This window comes from Berghia stephanieae, chromosome 2, assembly GCF_034508935.2.
Source record: "Berghia stephanieae isolate SIO BIC M18660-M18661 chromosome 2, UCSD_Bste_1.3, whole genome shotgun sequence".
NCBI lineage: Eukaryota > Metazoa > Mollusca > Gastropoda > Nudibranchia > Aeolidiidae > Berghia > Berghia stephanieae.
In genome coordinates, this window is record NC_088361.1 from 25,658,688 (window position 1) to 25,680,029 (window position 21,342).

General features: G+C 33.5%; 1 protein-coding gene across 4 annotated transcripts in view; it reads right to left on the bottom strand.

Annotated features, from left to right (window-relative positions):
• The window catches only part of LOC144964570 (uncharacterized), a 247,857-nt gene that overhangs the window by 163,843 nt on the left and 62,672 nt on the right, over nucleotides 1–21,342 (bottom strand). For all 4 annotated transcript variants that reach the window (XM_078898999.1, XM_078898998.1, XM_078899001.1 and 1 more), the window contains exons 18-37: nucleotides 20,847–21,028; nucleotides 19,723–19,941; nucleotides 18,537–18,657; nucleotides 17,896–18,165; nucleotides 17,079–17,327; nucleotides 15,174–15,403; nucleotides 14,550–14,642; nucleotides 13,614–13,800; nucleotides 12,639–12,865; nucleotides 12,160–12,236; nucleotides 10,882–10,945; nucleotides 10,249–10,458; nucleotides 9,515–9,626; nucleotides 8,329–8,437; nucleotides 7,269–7,426; nucleotides 5,732–5,853; nucleotides 4,958–5,131; nucleotides 3,864–4,038; nucleotides 3,231–3,421; nucleotides 930–1,151 (exon numbers count right to left, since the gene is read on the bottom strand). In XM_078898999.1, the coding sequence (XP_078755125.1) occupies nucleotides 930–1,151; nucleotides 3,231–3,421; nucleotides 3,864–4,038; nucleotides 4,958–5,131; nucleotides 5,732–5,853; nucleotides 7,269–7,426; nucleotides 8,329–8,437; nucleotides 9,515–9,626; nucleotides 10,249–10,458; nucleotides 10,882–10,945; nucleotides 12,160–12,236; nucleotides 12,639–12,865; nucleotides 13,614–13,800; nucleotides 14,550–14,642; nucleotides 15,174–15,403; nucleotides 17,079–17,327; nucleotides 17,896–18,165; nucleotides 18,537–18,657; nucleotides 19,723–19,941; nucleotides 20,847–21,028 (3,392 nt within the window). The remainder of the gene's footprint in view (nucleotides 1–929; nucleotides 1,152–3,230; nucleotides 3,422–3,863; nucleotides 4,039–4,957; nucleotides 5,132–5,731; nucleotides 5,854–7,268; nucleotides 7,427–8,328; nucleotides 8,438–9,514; nucleotides 9,627–10,248; nucleotides 10,459–10,881; nucleotides 10,946–12,159; nucleotides 12,237–12,638; nucleotides 12,866–13,613; nucleotides 13,801–14,549; nucleotides 14,643–15,173; nucleotides 15,404–17,078; nucleotides 17,328–17,895; nucleotides 18,166–18,536; nucleotides 18,658–19,722; nucleotides 19,942–20,846; nucleotides 21,029–21,342) is intronic.

Consider the following 21,342-nt stretch of genomic DNA (forward strand, 5'->3'; position numbering starts at 1 on the left):
ATACCTCTCTCTCTCTCTCTCTCTCTCTCTCTCTCTCTCTCTCTCTCTCTCTCTCTCTCTCTCTCTCTCTGTGTGTGTGTGTGTGTGTGTGTGTGTGTCTTTCTCGCTCTCCCTATCTATCTCTATCTCTCTCTCCCTCTCTTTATCTATCTATCTATCTGTCTATCTATCTATCGCCCCTTCTCTCTTTCACGTCTCTCAAATGCATTCGCACATGCAATGTCTCTCACACACACTTTTACACGAAAACACACTTTTAGATGCTCATCTGTCCAATGTAAAATAACTAGATTTTCATTGTCATTGGAATGAAGAATACCATCATTTGCTGTACATGTTTTACTATTACAGAAAACGTAAATTTAATCATCGGTGTATCAGATATGTTCGAATATAATCAATGAACTATCAGATTTTACATGCCTTTCCCCTGAGTACGGTTTAGACTGGAACTTATTAAATGAGCTTTTTCTTTTTTTTTTAAATGCCTTATTCTCATTGAAATTTTGCAAAATATTGTTGTATTCTAAAATATACATTGAAAGGCTTATTGTCAATTCGCTCTACATATTGAAATGCTATATTAGTATAGCAATAACATTTTCTCAAGCCACTTTTACAAGAGGTGACAAATTTCAAATATATATTTCAAAGTGCAATAAAACTAAACTTAATCTAAAGTCTTTCGTTCATCCCATTTGGAAAGGTATTCTAATCGAAACGAAAAACGCTAGTTTTATTGAACACATTAAGATATTGATCAAAAAAAGAGAGCAGACATTGGTAAGATATGTAGCCTATATGATTAATGAAAAAAAGACAAATTTGATTTATGAAAATGGCCTGAAAATCATGTCATGTATAATTCATTGGAGTGATAAAAAGATTATCCTACAAAACCTCTAAGACGATTAAATAACAATACCTACCTTTTGAATACAAGTTTTATTTGCGATGAAACAATCAAAACAAAGAGAGTCTACGACAAACAAAAGAGCAGCGTCGCTTGTTTTAACTCCGTTGTCCATGCTGATTTTGATTTCATAACTGCCAGGACCAGGAATTGGGCATGATAGTTCGTTGACGGTCAAGAAAGTAGAACTATATCTTGTCAGAGGCTCACTTGTTTCGTAGGTCCCTGAGGCATTAGTCTGAAATCAACAGCAAATAAAATTAGAACATTTTCTCACCACAATAACCAAAATAGGTAAATCCGAAAACTTAAAAATTAAAATTTAATTTAAACCGCATACCCGTCTCTATTTGACATCTAAAAACGGCATGTCAAGTGAAAAGTGCATCAAGGTAATATAGGCTTAAGCCCTTGAATATTTTGGGTTATATGAATTCGCGGTGATAGGATGTTTGTCATAAACGAGGCATCAAAGTCTTTTTCAAAAATTATAATTCATTGAATTTAGTATTTTACCAAGTCAGAATGGTACAGATGCAATTTATAACATTTATAATGTCATAATATAGGATTCTTTCACGGGTTTGGATTTATTAAATGAGTTATTTTTATCGCGCTAAAAAAACTCACGAGCTTGCATGTGAGTTGTTCCGCGATAAAAAAAAACGAATTTAATAAATACAAAGTCGTGAAAGAATAACTTTATTCCACACCTCAAAGTAAATTTCTTAGATATTTCATAAATAATAATTTGTAAAAACTCTTCAATTTTGGATGAATTCAAGTTATCAAAAGGTAGGGATGATTAAAGCGTTGCCCATTGGAAATCCCCGAGGAAAAGTCACAGATGGGTGTCAATTCGGTACTTTTAATGCCAAGTTTAAAAATGGCCATTAAACAAAAAAAAAGTCTTGTCTGGACACTAACCATGGAAATTGGATATTAAATTCAAGATTTTACGGACATCTACTAGAAAATTTTAATTTTGGCATTTACTTAGACCATTCCGAATTTTCCAGTAATTTGTTTGGTATTTTATCCTAAATTAATATGGCACTAGAACATTGTCTGACTGTCTAAAAAAATGAGCTTTTATATAGCGCAATATCCACTAAATGTGCTCAAAGCGCTTTACAAGGGGTCCCTGACCAACAGCAGAATGTAACATGTAGAACGAGACATGACGCTTGATTAGGCGATATTACAATTATTTTTCGACATAGACAACATTGTTAACTGTCAGGTATTCATTTTACAACTGATTACGGTGAGAGAATGTGAGTAAAGAGCCTTTTCCAAGTACTCAACTATGTGCCGAACGAGGCTCGAACCCAAGACTTTTCGATCCGAAAGCGAGTGTCATACCACTAGACCACATAGCCGCACTGTCTATTTTTTGTTATTGTGTGCACTCTTCTCTCTATTTTTGATATTTTTGTTTGGCAATGTGTATTAGTGGTGTAAATCAATGAAGGCAGAGTGAAATTTAAGGTAGCCTATTTATCAAAGTTTCTAAATCAATAAGTTCAAGCTATGTGTGAGTGAGATTGTTTTGGTTCTTTTAACTCTCACTTAGAATGGAATGTTGTTTTCCTTCAAATCAATTTGACGATCATAATTTTAAAGGGTTGATGTTTATCTAGGGCGATAATCTTATTATTGTTCTCTGTGTGTTTTTGAGTGTGTGTTTGTGTGTGTGTGTGTTTGCGTGTGTGTGCGTGCTCGTGGGTGTGTTTATGTGTGTGTTTGTGTGTGGCCGGAAGATAATTCAGCTGGAATGAGTAATTGGTTGTGAATCTTAATGGTTTTAGATTCATGGCAGTAGTAACTACGATTCGCCATTTCTATTTTCTACATCTGCTTGAATGATAATTTGACCCAAAAAAAAAAGAAAAAAATTGGATTTATATTAATGCGCACCAAAAGATTATTTATAATCGCCAATCAGCTGTCTTTAACACCATATTTTCAACCAATAAAATGTGCGCAAATATTCTTCATGGCATTGAATAAATCTTTTATTCAACGCATTCAAAGCTTTATTCAACAATCACGTATTTTCAAAGAAATGATAGGGTTTTCCAAAGGAAGGGGTAGAATAAAGTGAATAACTTAATGGTTTTGGAGAGCGGGGAATGTCACAAAGTGTGAAAAGGGGGAGGTGTCAAAACTTATCTAAAATATTAATCTCAAATCTCTATACAGATTAAATTCTTTTCAAAAACAAACGTTGTGAATTTTATTCTGACAATTATCTAGCTTCAATGATAACACAATTGTTTTATAAAATAGCATCAATTAAAACAGTAATATTTACCTTCATAAGTTTGATGAAACAGGCAAGATCGTTGATATTGAGAGTGTTGTCATTGTAGATGACGACAGAATCACAGTTCTCATCCCTGACATCACAAATTCCTCCATTACTGAGAGACACGAGTTTTGGTGCATTTTTGAGTGACGTAAAACAGTCAACACCACCAAAGCCTGAATTGCACTGACATTGGCCTGGTAAACGTAAGAATTGCTAGAGTGAGTATTGTCCTATAACGCTAGATGAGGTAAATTGAGAATACATTTCAAAAGGGAAGCAGATACGGAATTGTATTGGGATTCTATTCTTGACATTCATTTGGAGAAGTTTATTTGGTGCCTTGTCAAACAAAACAGGAAGGAAATATTAGGCGAAAATGTTGTCCCTAAAATCGGCTGTTATCTGGTTGGGGATTGACTTCCTGGTCCCAGTCATGCAGACGAGTTAATGACTATCCAATTCAGTGTCAATTATTACAAAAATTGAGGAAGGGGATTGGGGTATTCTATATAGTCTGCCGTTGTTTAAAAAGACACAGTATAAGCAATGGTAACCAAACGGCACATACTGTGTTCTCCAATAAAACAATGAGTGCTCCCTTCTCTCAACAAATTGGATTTTTACATAGAAACTTACCTTTAACACAAGATCCGGCTCCTCCACACTCTGCTATACAAAATTTGTCTGTAATGTCCGTGGGTGGTGTTGAAGGATTTCCTGTCCAGGTTGCGGGGTTTCTTGCAAGCTGTATTTGACACTGCATCTTCACGCTCTCTACGGCTGCCTGTGTCCATTCTAAGACAGATGTCATCTGATGGAACAGAATGAAACATTTACAGATTGAATGGCCTGTCAGGAGTAAATGGAACCCATTGCGTCAAACTGGTGATATATCGGAATAAACCAAATTAAATTAATTGATTTACAAGTGAAGATAAACTGAAATAAAGAAAAGTATTTTAGGTCTTTGAAGTAAAAATCACCCTCCTAGTCATTAATCTTAACTTCAGCTTTAATCATCAGGTTAACGATTGTTCACTTATATATTTTAATGAATGTCACCCTTACACTCTTTTTAATCATTCTCTTTATTTTCATTCGTTTTCTCCATCTCTGCGTCTCTCGCTTCATGCTAATCATCCCTCCTCTTCTCATTCTATAAACAGTTTCCAACACAAACATATTCTGTCATATTGTTTTTATCCTTCTCTCCTTTTTAGGACGTTTGAAAGACTGCTTCTGTTTTTACTCTCACATCGTGAACAGAGACTGGTAGTTGAAGACGGTTCATTGACTTTTGGTGAAGTATGGAGTGGCGTCCCACAGGGTAGTGTGCTGCGGGCCACTTCTTTAAATAACGTATATTAATGACCTATGACCTGCTGACAATATTTCTTCTTAATGTAAATTATTTGCCGATGATATAAAATATGAAATTCTTCTACATACGTTTATCAAGTGTTGCAAAATGATATATATGCCTTTTTTTCACTCGAGTGAGAAATGGCGACAACACTTCAATACCTCAAAATGTAAAGTTTTGTTTACGGGCACAACCAATCCAAAAAAATAAGTCCACTGATTTTTTTGGAATTTTTTTTTCTCTTATATTTTACTTTCTTGCTTTGTCTGGGACCTGTCATACACAATTGTTCAGGTCTTTATAATATAGAAATCAAATGCACACAATTCTGACGTATGTTACGTCTTTAACAACATGCAATACTTACATAGAGATCAAATGCACAAGATTCTAACGCATTCTCCATTTGAACGCCTGGAATATCTTTGCATGCAAATGCAGAAGGATATTGAGATGAGTCAAACTGGAGGTTAAAGGTACACATGCCTTTCAGGTTATTAAAATTGCTGCCAGTCTCAGATGGTTGGGAGGTATCTATCACCTGTTGATTGGAAAACGATTGTGTTAAGGATGACCATGATGATGTGGTGGTGGTAATTTTGATTATTATGATGAATAGGATGATGATGATGATGATGATGATGATGATGATGATGATGATGATGATGATGATGATGAAGATGGTGATGATCGTGGTGATGGTGATGGTGGTGGTGATGATGCTGAGGAGGAGGAGGAGGAGGTGGAGATGGAGCAGGAAAGGAGGAGGAGGAGGAGGAGAAGAGGGAGGAGGAGGAGAAAAAGAAGAAGGGGTGACGAGGAAGAAGAAGAAGAACAAGTAGAAAATTATAAAACGTATTCCCATATCCCATTTTTTTGTTTCTTTATTTTATTTTTGTTTGGGGGGGGGGGGGGGGTTCGTTGGGTCTGTCTAGGTTTCTTTCTATTGGCTGCTTTTTGTGGGGATGGGGTTTTTCTTCCTCCAGTTTTTCCTTTTCCTTTTCTTTTTGTTTTTTTTTTTTTTGTTTTTTGTTTTTTGCTTGCTGGGGGGGGGGGGGGGGGGGGGGGGGGAGGGTTACAATGACACTATAATTTAATAAGATGGTGAAAATCAAAGATCTCTTTTTATTTGACAACTCACGCCTGGGTTGTAATTCGAATCATACTGGAAAACTGGGAAGTCGCCAAAAGTCTGACCAGGGAGCAAGCATTTCAGCGGGAAGAGAGATTCGGCCTGTAGTCTAGCTGTCACGTCTGTCTCATCTGGTGAAAAAAACATAATATTATTTATAAAAGGATTAATAAAAAATTACATTGTGCATCTCCAAGTAAAAGATTTGGTCGTAAGTGTATATTCCAAGGAAATAATGGAATATCCCCCAAAATGAGCTATGGAGAGCTGCTGACTTGCGTAGGAAGAACACAATGCCCTTCTTATCATTAATAATTCATAAAAAAATATAATCATATGAATAGATTAAATCTATATGACAGCGGCCACTTTCCCATCGTGCCCATAACGTGTTACTCTCAATTTCACAGAATAACCTCCATTGCTTCATTCTCTGGCATCTGTTTTGTTCTTGTTACCCTTGTGTCGATGTTGGTGGTACTACATGTATTTATAGCAATCTTCGTGTGCGAACTTCTTTTTTGACATTGGCATTCATAATATATTGTTGATTTTCGTTTAAAATACGTTTCTTGTAGGCTATACCAGTGTAAATGAAGTGTGATCACTTGTGCTTTAGTTGTTTGTTTTTTTTGCTGTCCGTTTAACGGCAATGATAGTTGGCCGAAAGATAAAAATATGATGGAAATATAATGTATAGATAAACAAGGAGCAGTTCCACAACCATCGACATCACAATAACTCTACTATTACACTTACAATTGTCAATAAGATCCTTTTTTAAAGCAGTTGAGCTAGTTAATTCAATAACTTTCCCTATAACAACAAATAACTCTATCATTTTCTGATTAATATGTCACATGTAGTATTATTTATATATTTGTGATGATATATCGAATGCCTATTCGATCCTAAACCGACAATAAGATTATATGTGAACAACAGTATCAATCTGGTGTTAGGCAGAATGAACTAGGAAAGGAAAATAATACGAGTAATTAGGAAAGTTTGCATTTTTTTAGTTTAAGAAACAAAACTCGCCGCTATTCTCAATGAATGCATTAATTCAAATATCATAAGTATATTCTCAATGGGTGTCACAGCACTTTTAGGTCATTTACCCACCAATTTATATAATAACGTTCGTCTTCTTCTTCTCCGTTCTCCCTCATAATATTGTCTTCATGTTTGAATGTCTAGATTGTAAGTTAGTGAAAGAGCTCCGGAGTGTCCCTCGACTCTGTGAGTGGTACCAGACCAACTTTCTCCTTTCGCTATTGCAATTTTTGATGCAGTAGAAAGTAAAGCACAAAATTTGATTTTAAACACCATGCTCATCCCGACATCCCTGCAAGACAAAGCAAGTGGTAATCATGAGGTCTGAGGTTCGATCCCCAATCGAGGCAAGGTAATATTTTGGGATGTGTTTGTTTCTTTTCCTTCTTGCTTTGTCTCGTACTGTTTCATGCACACTTTTTCAGATCTTTATCTTACAGCAGTGCCTGGTCCCTAATTTTTCACTTTGAAATAGTAACAAATTGCTTACTCTTTTCAAGATATGGACATGACACAAAGTTATTCCCATCTGCACAATTGTCCAGACCGTCAGACCCACAGTAACAGAATGAGGCCTGTTTATCTTGCATTTCATCTATTTGGCCATTGTCACAAGCACCTGTATAATAAGTATCCTCGGGTTTCACTCTGTTGTAAAATGAAATAGAAAGAGAAACAAAAATAGGTAGTTAAACATAAATATAAAAGAAAGATGTCATTATAATCTGTTTCGATTAAAGGCAAAATATTAAAGAAAAGTACGTCTGACTTAAAAGTAATTAATAAAAATGAATGTAACAGCTTCAAAAAAGAACAAAATACCAAACACAGACCTTTTCTGTCTAAAAATCCTTCAGCCAACATCAACAAAAGACAATAAAAACACAAATGCATTAATAAAAGCCCATATTGACGACAGAGAAATATTCAGTACTTATTTTGAGCCTTTTCCAAGGACTCAACTATGCGTTGAGCGAGGCTCGAATCCAGTATCTTCCGATCCGTAAGCGAGTGTCATACCACAAGACCACATTACATTAGAGAGGTCACATCATCTATCTTATCTTTCAAATATAATATATTTATCTATCTACCCATCCATGTATTTATCAGTCCGCTCATCCATTCATCCATCTAATCTATCCATCCATCCACCTATCATTCTATCCATTCATTCATCTATCTATTAATCTATCTATATACATCTATCTATATACAGCTATGTGGTCTTGTGGTATGACACTCGCTTTCGGATCGGAAGGTCCTGGGCTCGACCCTCGCTCGACGCATAATTGAGGCCTTGGAAAAGGCTCTTTTCTTACATTCTCTCATCGTACTCGGGTAAAAAATGAGTACCTGATCGTTAACAGCGTGTTCTCTGTCCGACAAAATATTGTATCATCGCCTAACAGGCATCACTTCACGTCCTACATGTTAAGTGTTGCTGTTGGCCAGGGACTTCTTGTAAAGCGCTTTGAGTACATTAAGTGGATCTTGCGCTATACAAAACCTCAAGTTTTGTTTGGTTTTTTTTAATGACAGAAACTCACCTCCAGGAAAGGGAATAGTCCAAAGGCTGATCAGATTGAGATGAACTTACAGTTCCATTAGGATATGTCAGATCATTGCTCATGTCCTCGTCATAAAAACCACACAGACCTTAGAAAAAGAAAACCATGCAATTCATAAGTAAAGTAAACAAAAACTAGCCGTAGAAATAAAATCGAAAAGGTAATAGTAGTTTCAAATAGTTACACCTCAGATGTGACAACCCATACTCTGGAAAGACAAGCATTTAAAGAGATGGCTAGAAAACTCGTCCATTTGAATGACCCTCATTGTGGCCAAAACTCTCAAACCTGGGACCCCGCGAGATTATTATTATTATTATTATCATTATTATCATTATTATTATTATTATTATTATTATTATTATTATTATTATTATTATTATTATTATTATTATTATTATAATGATGATGATGATGATGATGATGATGATGATGATGATGATGATGATGATGATGATGATGATGATGATGATACAAATAATGATAATAATAATAATAATAATAATAATGATAATAATAATAATAATAATAATAACAATAATAATAATATAATAATAATAATAATAATAATAATAATAATAATAATAATAATAATGATAATAATAATAATAATTATTATAATAATTATAATAAAATAATAATAATAATAATAATAATAATAATAATAATAATGATAATAATAATAATAATAATAATAATAATAATAATAATAATAATAATAATAATAATAATAATAAGAATAACAATAATAATAAGAATAACAACAACAACAACAATAATAATAATAATAATAATAATAATAATAATAATAATAATAATAATAAAATAATAATAATAATAATAATAATAATATAATAATAATAATAATAATAATAATAATAATAATAATAATAATAATAATAATAATAATAATAATAATAATAATAATAATAATAATAATAATAATAATAATAATAATGAGGAGAAGAAGAAGAAGAAGAAGAAGAAGAAGAAGAAGAAGAAGAAGAAGAAGAAGAAGAAGAAGAAGAAGAAGAAGACTTCAAACAAATTTGATTTGAGACAGTTGAGCCGCAAATTGATTATTGACCTTTATTCTATGACATCGATCAACATAGCGATTTAATAATCTCATTTCATTGTCATCTGTATTATGAGTTGATTTTACCTTCTGTCATTTCCATATCTTCAGGGGAAGGTTTGATCCAAATGTTGATGTAGTTATATCCTTTGATGACACTTCTTCCAACATACACCATCAAACCGTTTGGAAGAATGATCTGGAAAGTTCAATTCAATTCGTAAGTCGAGTCATGACTATAGATATGTGACCATAGCAATATAACGGTATTGTATCGGGATAAACAGATGCCAAAAAATATATAAAGTTAAAATGAACTGAAATATGAAATTTCGAAAAACCTGACATCAAAAACCTGAGACTCAAGCTTATACTATATGATAATAGTAAAAAAGACACCCGTGCCAATAGCTTGACAGGCATAGCAACAAAAGGTCACGGAGGAACCATTAATTGCACTTTTACTTCAACTGCTTCTTTATTGCATAAAAATCCCTTAGTTCATCACTTGGGGCATCTTTCTTCAATATCCGTTTCAAATCCAAATTTGAATAACCAAGGCGTTAGCCGCATAACAGACCCTTAGAGTAGCAAAAGGAATTTTCAGTTATTTTGGTCACAGAAAACAGGAGTTGCCCCCCCCCCCCCCCCCTCCCCATGCATTTAATAAAATGAATAGATATGTGCTACCCTTAAAGTTTTTGGGGTCGACAGTATCAAACTTAAATCACAAATAGTACGTATATGGGAGTGAATTCAAGCTGAACAGAGAAATCGTGTCTCTCTAGTGCATTAACAAACGAAGATATAGACCTGCTCACCCTGTATTCTCTTCCTTCATATTTACTCATAACTCGGAATCCTGGGGTCAGAGTATTTCTTCGAATCATCTTGATGGTCATCGGATAGAAGCCTGTGTAACTCGCGTCAGGTCCGCATTTATCCACGATAACAACATCGTCACCAGCACGGACCACTACAGCACAGTTACAAGAGGCTCTGCCATTACAGCTGCGGTATAATGCTCTCACCTTTTGAAAATGGAAAATGAAACAAACAACATTAATGCTCTCTCCTCACCAACCATTTTCAGATTTTTACTAATGTATCATAGTGTCACAAAACACAAATTAAATTTTTAAACCCAAATTTCAAGGCAATAAGTAAAAATGGTATACATGATTGTTTTTAGCAAATCTAGCTTTACAAAACAACATTAAGTTCTCGTGAATATAACAACGATTTTTCTTCCAAGTTTGTGGTTTATAAACCAAATCTGAGTAAGAAAAACGCTGTTTGTATTGTAATGGATTTGGCAATTTTCCTACAGTTAGGAAGGAGAGGATTCAATCTTTTTCTAGGTTTTGCTATTTATAATGATTGTAGAGAATCAAATAATGGTAATGGGTTGTCAATGTTAAATATATATATATATATATAAAGGTATATATTACCTCATAGGGCATTGTCTTGTGTTTGTAGAGGATGAACTCTCCTTCGAAGAAGTTATGGAAAAGCCTAAAAAAGAAAGCATGATATATTATGAAAATCATAAAAATAGGTATTTAATTCTGATTCATTGAATTCTTGTTTGATAGAACAACTGACAATGTTGACATTTAACCAAGTTCTACTTCTATGACCAAATCTTACACCTCATGTCAATGGTAGGCTTTCTTCTTACTGAAATGGTAAAAACCAACATGTAATTTTTCAAATATTATGCACGGAAGTAAAATGACAAAAACGATACATGTCTATAAAAGTAAAACCATGAGAATAATGAAATAGAACGTATACAATAAATCTTTCCGACTCAAACATTATTTCCCTTTAACAAGAAAATCAAACAAAACAAAAAAAAACAAAAAAAAAGAATATTGTTGAAGCAGCAAAACTGCATTAGATTCATTTCAATGCAATCCCTTAGTTTGTTGAGCTTCGATTCTATTTGAACACTTATACTTGAATGTTTTGTTTTTGTTTTATGTTAAATTTGTTTAATTATCATTATTTTCTATGCTTAACTCCAAAAAGTACCATTAGTTTTATAACCAATTACGTTATTATGTCGGGATGACTTAAATGCTCAAAATCGAATTCACAATGTAATAATAAGAAACATAGGTTTAGTTTATATCTATATGCAGTTATATTGACATCTCTAGTCATTTTGGGATTTTAGAAAGTAATTTTTTTAGATCTTAGAGACAAAACTATAAAATCTCACATTTAGCTTTTAAAATCAGCGAAACCCAATATAATTCAGGTTTTGAGTGGTGACTCAACCCAACATAATTCAGGTTTTCAGTGGTGACTCAACCCAACATAATTCAGGTTTTGAGTGGTGACTCAACCCAACATAATCAGGTTTTTAATGGTGACAAATCTGCCTGGCCGCGAGATGGTAGCTCTGCAATCATTTTCATGATTTGTTATTATCAAAATAAGTGCCTGCTCCACTCACTACCATCTCGCGGCCAGGCGGAAGAATCGGAACAATAGGGTCGTGGGTTCGAGTCCCTATCGCAGCAAAGTTTATAATCTCTATTGTCTTCTTTTTAAAGTAGAAAAGTGAGTGGAGCAGGCTCTTCTTTGATAATAACGTTGTGGCAATGAAGGTTCGAACCCACCCTCATCGCCGCAAATTTTTTATTTTCTATTGTCTTCTTGAACTTTTATGCTCACTTCATTAATTGTCATTTCCCTTTAAAAGAAATGAATGGGCTCACCTCGCATCAAAAGTTGTCAAGTGAGGGTCATTAAGTGACATGCACATGGCTTGGGTGTCTCTGTCCTTAATGGTGTGCTGGTGACAATTTTTAAAAATATGAATAATAGATTAGATAAATTATAGTTAAAATTTAAGCTATTGACTGGAAAATGTATCTGATAAGTTTCCAATAGATCTATTTGAAATTACATATATTGTATTGTATTGTATGTATATATATATATATGTTTGTGCGCGTGTGTGTGCTTATGTGCGTGTGTTTGTGTTAATCATTATTATTATTATTATTATTATTATTATTATTATTATTATTATTATTATTATTATTATTATTATTATTATTATCATCATTATTATTATTGTTATTATTATTATTATTATTATTATAACCATCAATATCATTATTTATAAATTATTACACTTCCTTTTCGACATTCATTACCCAATTTTTATCATTACTATAAATCATTTACTTACCGACAGCATGGCAATGTATTCAGATTTCTGTACAACCTCATTTGTTTTGAATTCTACGGTGATGTTCTGTCTCACAGTGTGGTTCCCGTCCATCAGGTTGTCTGTATTGGCCTTGACCTTTACCTTGTAGACAGCTTGCCAGCTGTCGTTGGTGAAGGTCAGCTGGCATGCAGGAGATTCAGCCCCAGCTTTCATGACATAGATTGAGGCTTGGGTCACACCCTCACCTAAGAAAGATCATGATAAAGAAATGATTAAAGGATCCTTACTCAGCAGTCGTTTTATTTTTGTTTGTTTGTTGTTGTTTTTCTTGTTATTATGTAATATGTTCTTTCCTCTTTGCCTCTTCCCCCCCCCCCCCCCCCCCCTGACACACACAACTTTTTATCCTATTCTTTTTAACTAGAGGCATTTCATACATTTCATACATACAAATCCACAGAAATGTTGTGGAACACGTGGATGGAATGTTACAATATACTTAACACCTTCGAGTATGGTTTATGCCAAAAGGAGCTGCGAATAACTGTAAATAACAACTGTTAACGACTTAATCAATTATTTGAAATCTAAGACCACATTGATCCTGCACTCCAAGCCTTCTGTACAAAAAGTTGCCATACGAGATAATCAAATCCTATAAAAAGTTGGAGAAACAGTTCTTGATAATAACTGTGAGATTGCTTAGTGATTCATTATAGTTTTATATATAAACGTGGTTCCTGGTTTCGAGTTCTCACTGTTATACAAAACTTACGGATACTGAAAGAAATGAGCGTACAATCAGGACATTTGGAAGAATTTCTGGTTTCCTCTAAAGAGAATTTCACGTAAATCTGGCAATTGTGAGATTCTTAGTGACCCCCTATAGTTTTATAAATATATATATATATAGTTTTATAACTAAACATTGTTCCTGATTTTGAGTTTTCACTGAATTATAAAACTTGCAGATACTGAAAGAAATGAGCGTACTGTCAGGACATTTTGAGGCATCGCTGGTTTCTTCTAAAGAGAACTTCACGTCAATCTGGCAATTGTCTGTATCAACAGTGCTGTTCAGTTTTCCACGACACAAAACGTAAGGTGGTGCAGTAGCCATGACTTCTACAGCTTCCCCGGATTCGGCTTCCTTAATGCTGAGATCTTTGGCATTGGTAATCTGATTAGGTAACAAACATTGCAATTGTATGAAGTCACATCTCCTTTGAAAGGCTGAAATGAACTTAGAATAATTAGTAAAATTACTAGTAAGCCGCTGTGCTGCAATGTGGTCTAACGATATGACACTCGCCTTCAGATCGGAAGGTCCAGAGTTCCAGATTGGCTTTAAGCGACGCATAGTTGTTGAAAAGGGCTCTTTACTCAGATTCTCTAACCTTACATAGGTGAAAATTAGTTCCGGACGTTAATTGCGTTGTCTATGCCCGCCCCCCCCCCCCCCCCCCCCCCCCCCCCCCCACTTCCACCCACCTAATTGAAAACTTTCCTAGTAGGCGTCATGACTCGTTCTACAATTTAAGCATTGCTGTTGGCTAAGGATCCTTTGTAATCCACTTTGAGCACGTTAAGTGTATATTCTACATATTTATTTCATAAAATAAAGAAGGCCAATAATTTGTAAATCTCAGTGAAATAAATTCTCTGACAATCATTATTTTGAATTGGCTCAAAGGACATATATTTTCAGTTCTAAAATTATTTAGATTATTCTATGTTTTCCCTATTGTGCAAAAAGTTAACCAATCTGCATCATGATCATGAGTGGACTTCAAATATCAGTCAATAATATTATGAAATGTATCTTCAGCAAAATAATGTTATACATAACAAACTATAATAGATAAAATCAGACAAACATTAAGGGAAAATAACAAAAGATTTAAACTCTAACATTCTGATAAAAGTTACCTTCAGTTCTGCTTTGTAGGACTGAGAGAATACCAGTGGTCCCCTGGAATCTTCGCATCTTGTAGCTTCACAGGCACTCACTGCACATTGGAGCTGATTGGGAAAGAATATAATTCTTACCATTATTGTGACAAATCAATATCAATATTATCGTTGTCATCATAATCATCATCATCATCATCATCATCATCATCATCATCATCATCATCATCATCATCATCATCATCATCATCATCATCATCGTCATCATCATCATCATCATTGTTATCATTATTATGATATTATCAGTATTTTTATTATTATTATTATTATTATTATTATTATTATTATTATTATTATTATTATTATTATTATTATTATTATTATTATTATTATTTATTATTATATTATGATTATCATTATTATTATTATTATCATTATTATTATTATTATTATTATTATTATTATTATTATTATTATTATCATCATCATTATTATTATTATTATTATCATCATTATTATTATTATTATTATTATTATTATTATTATTATTATTATTATTATTATAATTATTATCATCATTATTATTATTAGTCTTGAACGCAACATTTGTGATCATCTGAAACATAATACAGCAGCAGATACCTTCATTCCATTAGTCAAGTCACTGAAATTCTTCGGCAGAAGGTTCGAATTTTCCCCGGAGGTTTCCGATATCCACACTCCTTCAACAGCCCAGAGAACGTCATAAGAAAGCTGAACGCCAGTATTAATCTGGCTGAACTCACACTGGAATGTATCTTGTCCTGGGCCTCCAAAGGTGGCTAAAATTGTTGCTGATTCGACCTTATACTGAGGACTGGATGTGTCTGAACCTGTGGACACAATTTGGAAACCATACCGATATAAATAAAATATTAGAATTCCCAATAGGGGAAAATTTTCTCTAAGGTCTATTCCAAGGGAAGACTGGAATAACCAAGGCGTCAGCAGCAGCAGTGCAGTGATGCAAAGTGACCTAGGGCGAGGTGACTTGCTCAAGGCCACACAGCGCAGCGGCGGGTGATCGAACTCGGTACCTTCCGGGTACGGAGCAAAGACCATACCGCTGAGCCACGCTGCTTATGATTCTTGTGACCTATCGCCTCATAATGGTATTATGCTGGGGGCTTTAGTTGCCAAAATTATATTATACGTTTATTGTATTTTTTGCGGCTAAGTGATCTAGTCGTATGAAAGTTGTATTGGAATTGCGAGGTCGTAGGTTGGAGTCCCGCTCCGAGCGGCGCATAGTTGAGTCCTTGGAAAAGGCTCTTCACTGACATTCTCTCACCGTACTCGGGTGTAAAATGAATACATTTTCGTTTACAGCGTTATCTCTATCCGGAAAAAAAAAACTGCGTTATCGCCAAAAAACGTCATATCTCGTCCTACATATTAAGTGTTGCTATTGGATATCTTATTAAGCTCTTTGAGCACATATAATGGAAATGGCAATATATAAAAGCACGTCTTTTTTCATTTTATAGTAGAAATAAATATAGTTGCTTAAAGTGAAGAAATCTGATATTTCTGGTCATTTTAAATCCAAAATCACTTTTTGGCATCTGGTTCAACCTGACATACTGCAGCTTTGAGGCGATGGGTTATAGAACGAACGAAATTGACGAAACGCAGCCCTTTGTTATTGTTTTTAGACTGCCATTTTGATTATTAGTTAGTTCCCACTAAATCCTATCAATCAGACTTAAAATTACACATACATTTGTGTGTTGGTACTGATATCCTGCTGGCGGATGTTGTCAGATTTTTAAAGTAAAATGTATAGCATTGATCTTATCTATAAGTTTGTTTTTTTAAAGTGTAGTCAGTTACATGTCTGATAACCCAAATTATTATGGGCTCATTGTCTTAATGGAAATATTCTCAAACCAACTCAAAATTTATTCCATTACAACAATGTAAATCAACCCCATAATTGCTTTCGGTTATCAGACTTGCAAATATGTGCACGGCAGGTTAATGACATTCAATTCTATTTTCAAGAAAGTCAGGAGGAAAAGATCCATTCTTGTAGACCTACAGGCAGGATTCCTGATAACAACGTTCTAATCAAAAGATATATTTCCTCATTAATTGCTATTGAATCTGAATTTAAGAAAAGGAAATGGGGCTGGATTGGTCATACCCTCGGGAAGCCTGCAAGCAATATCACCATGCAGGCTTTGGACTGGAACACACAAGGAAAGAGGAAGGTTGGTCGACCAAAGCGACGAAGCATTGAGACTGAGATAAAGATAGCCAGACAAAACTGGGCCCAAATAAAGGAGACCTCCAAAAACCGAGTCAGATCGAAGAGTGCTGTTGTTGTTTTGTTTTTTTATATAAAGTAGTTATCCTGTGTGCATAAAGTATAAGTATGACAAAATCAACGTTACAATGACAAAATATAATTATCTGTGCAAAATTAAGATGCCTAAATTTATAAAATATGGTAATAGTATGTGAGAAACAAAATAAATTCAATGCTGGAATGACAGTAAAAGTTACCATTCAAACAAGCAAATTCCTCCCTAACCCAGCCAGGCGCAGCCTGCAGTGAAAGAATACTGTCGCCCAAAGGACTCAAGGCACAAATTCCTCGCAGAGAGAGAAAGTTGATTCCTCCACAAGCTGGATTGGCTTCACAAATCGAGCGACACAGAGCTAAGGTCCACACATTTAGTTGCAATTCAAGGATGGAAGTAGACACCACGTTGTTTCGAACCTGCCATTCGGCCTCAAATCCTTGGCACCGATCTAGAGAGAAAATAGATATGTTATCAGATTCATTTAGGTTATTGTTATTTTTATTTTCATTATTAACTTTTCTATTACCATTATTATTTTTACTATTATTATTATTATTATTATTACTATTATTATTATTATTATTATTATTATTATTATTAGTAGTAGTAGTAGTAGTAGTAGTAGTAGTAGTAGTAGTAGTAGTAGTAGTAGTAGTAGTAGTAGTAGTAGTAGTAGTAGTAGTAGTAGTAGTAGTAGTAGTATCATTTCTATTATCATTATCATTATTATTATTATTATTATTATTATTATTATTATTATTATTATTATATTATTATTATTATTATTATTATTATATTAATAATAATAATAATAATAATAATAATAATAATAATAATAATAATAATAATAATAATAATAATAATAATAATAATAATAATAATAATGCTAGTATTATTATCAATATTATCATCATCATCATCATCATCGTTATCATTATTATTATCATCATTTTAATTATTATTGTTGTAATTGACGTTATTGTTATAATCATTAATAATTATTAATTGGTACTCACCTTCAACACAAACCCATTCTGAATGATTGAAACCATCGACGGGAAGAAGGTAACCATTTGTAGATTTGCTCGTGTATTTGGACATAAAGCAGCTTTTACTATTCGAGTCATAGTCCGCAGACTTGCATGGCAATTGGAAATTCGTGAGACATAATGATCTGCAGGAGGTGGCATCACTCACGTTTCTCACGGTAGCCTCGTTGTGAAAAGTGAGGGCGTGGTTTTCCGGTATATCAGATAACCATTGACTTCCGGATCCGGGACAGAAATCTGAAGATGAAAAGAATTTTGAAATTTTATTTCTTTGAATAGAGATCGAAGGTAGTCTACTATTAACCAAACATTTTGAAGATTGCAAATGAAAGCGATATAACATCTTATTGAAAAGTGAGATTTAAAATCAAAATGGTGTGAATTACGAAAATTATATATATATATATATATATAATATATATATATATATATATATATATATATATATATATATATATATATATATATATATATATATATAGTTTATTGAATACAAATTATTGTCTTTATAATTTAGACTTATAATAATATTTTGAACATCAAGCAGACTCTTAGATAATAACGCAATGTTACAGCTATGCACAATTGAAGGTATAAAATTTCCAAACCTGTTCTGTCAGACCAGTAATCAGCATTATTTGTTGCGTTGCATATCTGGGTAAAATTGTTTGGATTTTGCTGTGAGTTGTAGAAACAGGCGTCACTTTCAGTGATGTAACATGTGTCGGCCTTTGAAAAAAAAAAAAGATACTATGAGTCGATATACAAAATTATTATGAGTATTTATATATAAAATAAGAATGGACAGTTAAGTTAAAACATTTTTCGACTAAAAGTTCACATACTTATCACAATGCGTTTTTTCCGTGAGTTAAAGTTATATGAGTAAATCCATGAGGTGGCAAAGTTAATGGTAAACAAAATTTAAAGCATGTATGTATTCTTTAAAAAGTATATTGGCTGTAATGTTTTTATTTTAAATATATCTTTGAACAGGGAAAGACTTTAAGGACACATAACATAACATAACATAACATAACATAACATAACATAACATAACATAACATGAAATAACATATGGTGTAGGACAAAATAGGATAAACATTTCTAGAATGACCTTAATATTAATAGTAATGCTATAAATTTATTGCTTAAAGATTACAATAATGATAATCGTGGTAAAGATAGTATTTCAACTTAAATGTACTCATGTACATGTGGTGTACAAACATATATGTTTAACCGTGACATGCAAAGCACACACACACACACACACACACACACACACACACACACACACAGACACACAAGCATATAGAAGATAACCATAATAATATAACAATGCATAATATATACATACAAGATTGAAAGCCATGTATATCTAGCTATTTTCCTATATTTCTAACCATTTATCTATATGACTATATAACTGCTACCTTCCTAAATATCTATCTGTTTTTCTACCTCTCTCTCTCTCTCTCTCTCTCTCTCTCTCTCTCTCTCTCTCTCTCTCTCTCTCTCTCTCTGTCTCTCTCTCTGATTAAGATTATAAGAGGTCAGCGGTTTGTTTATCTATTTGATTGGTTGAATGATTGATGTTTTTTCATTTTGTAAATCAACTTGTTATTGATTTGTTTTTGCTTTGTTTTGTTTTGTTTTTGTTTTTTGTTTTTTGTTGGGGTTTTGGAGGGGGTTGTGTTGGGTTGTTTTGATTTGTTTGGTTTTTTAATTCTTTTTTTTTTCTTCTTCTTCTCTTTTTGCCTCTGACTGACTGGATTATCATTTCAAACTCACCCGCCTGACACAAGAGCCGTTGGTGACGTGGCAATCAAAACAAGCCTTGTTCGTTGTCAAATACAGAACCTCATTACTTCTCAGATCAGCATTCCGGCCAACACTGATCATGTAACTCCCAGATTTGGGCAATCCACATCGTATTTGACTGGTGCTCACATAGAAAGTTTCGGTGGCTTTAGTCACGTCCCCAACTGTTGTGTAACCTGTGCTGTTTACCTGTCAGGACAATAAAAGAACATAAACTAATGATTACTGTTTTTATACCTCAATTGGATTCAATAGTCTGATGTCACGTCGCCCAGCAACGGCGGCCATCGTGGTTCTAAACAAAGAAAATCGGTACGTTTTATTCTTCATGCTGGCTAGAACTTTTCATATGTCTTGTGATCAGAATGTGTAAAAGTCAAAACATGATCAGATTTATAATGGTTTTTTTTTAAATTCTGGATACGCTTTTATACTCGTCGGAGAAATATTTCATAAGGGCGTCCGCCATTGTTCCGATAGTTTAGAGTCAGTTACTAAGTTACCATGCGTCATTACAAGGGAAGTGACGTTACGACTGTTGAAGCAAATTACAGCTCACAATATCCTGTGAGTGGATCACACACCGTTTGATTGCTTCTTGTTTAGCAATTGATATATAAATTGATATTATATTGTTTATACAAAAAGACATGCTTTGCCCACGTCTAGGCAAATTTCATTGCACACCCGATACACTCAATAAACATCTGGTGTAAGGAGTTTGTTCGCAAACATAGGGGGTACATCGTGGCCACGTGTTGTAACTAAAATAGTTTATACAAAAATGGCCTATATATCTGACTCTTTCACACAAAAAATTTAATTTACTACCTTTCACATTAAAATACTTTTTATCTACGTCTTAAAACTTTCAATAAAGAATTTAAAATATTAGGGTGATGATATACTCACTTACCAGCTTACAAATGCATCATTATTAATCTATTTTTGGATTGTACTTCAGGTTTAAATAGTCCAACAAGGTGAATTTGGAATAAACGCAAAGCGTTCAATTCGACAGTATCACTGCTTACATAGAATCATATAGATATTTCACGAATAATAGTATCATCGCAACAACACCAAAAAATTACTTGAATGCTTTGATAATAGCAGATATCCTCAGCAATGAAGTTCTTTCCCAAAGCAACGACCTGAGAGCAAGAATCTGTGAGTGAGTTGCAAAGAAAACTGTCAAGACCAGTCACCAAAGGAGGGATACTTCCATTGATAGAGCAATCAGTCCCTTTCAAGCCACTGTCGCATGTACAGTCCTCTGTGGAACGAAATAGTAAAGACTTAACAACCTAAAGGTATGTAGAAGTTGTGAACAATCAAAAATAGAAAGCACCAATAGTTTCTGTTGTAAATAAAATGAAATAACAATACTACTACTACTACTACTACTACTACTACTAATAATAATAATAATAATAATAATAATAATAATAATAATAATAATAATAATAATAATAATAATAATAATAATAATAATATCGGCCACTTTCTGAATTATGATTAATCCCGAGACTAAAATGAAAATATCGAAACAAGAAACTAAGCTGCTTTGTGCATATGCAATGTCAAGTC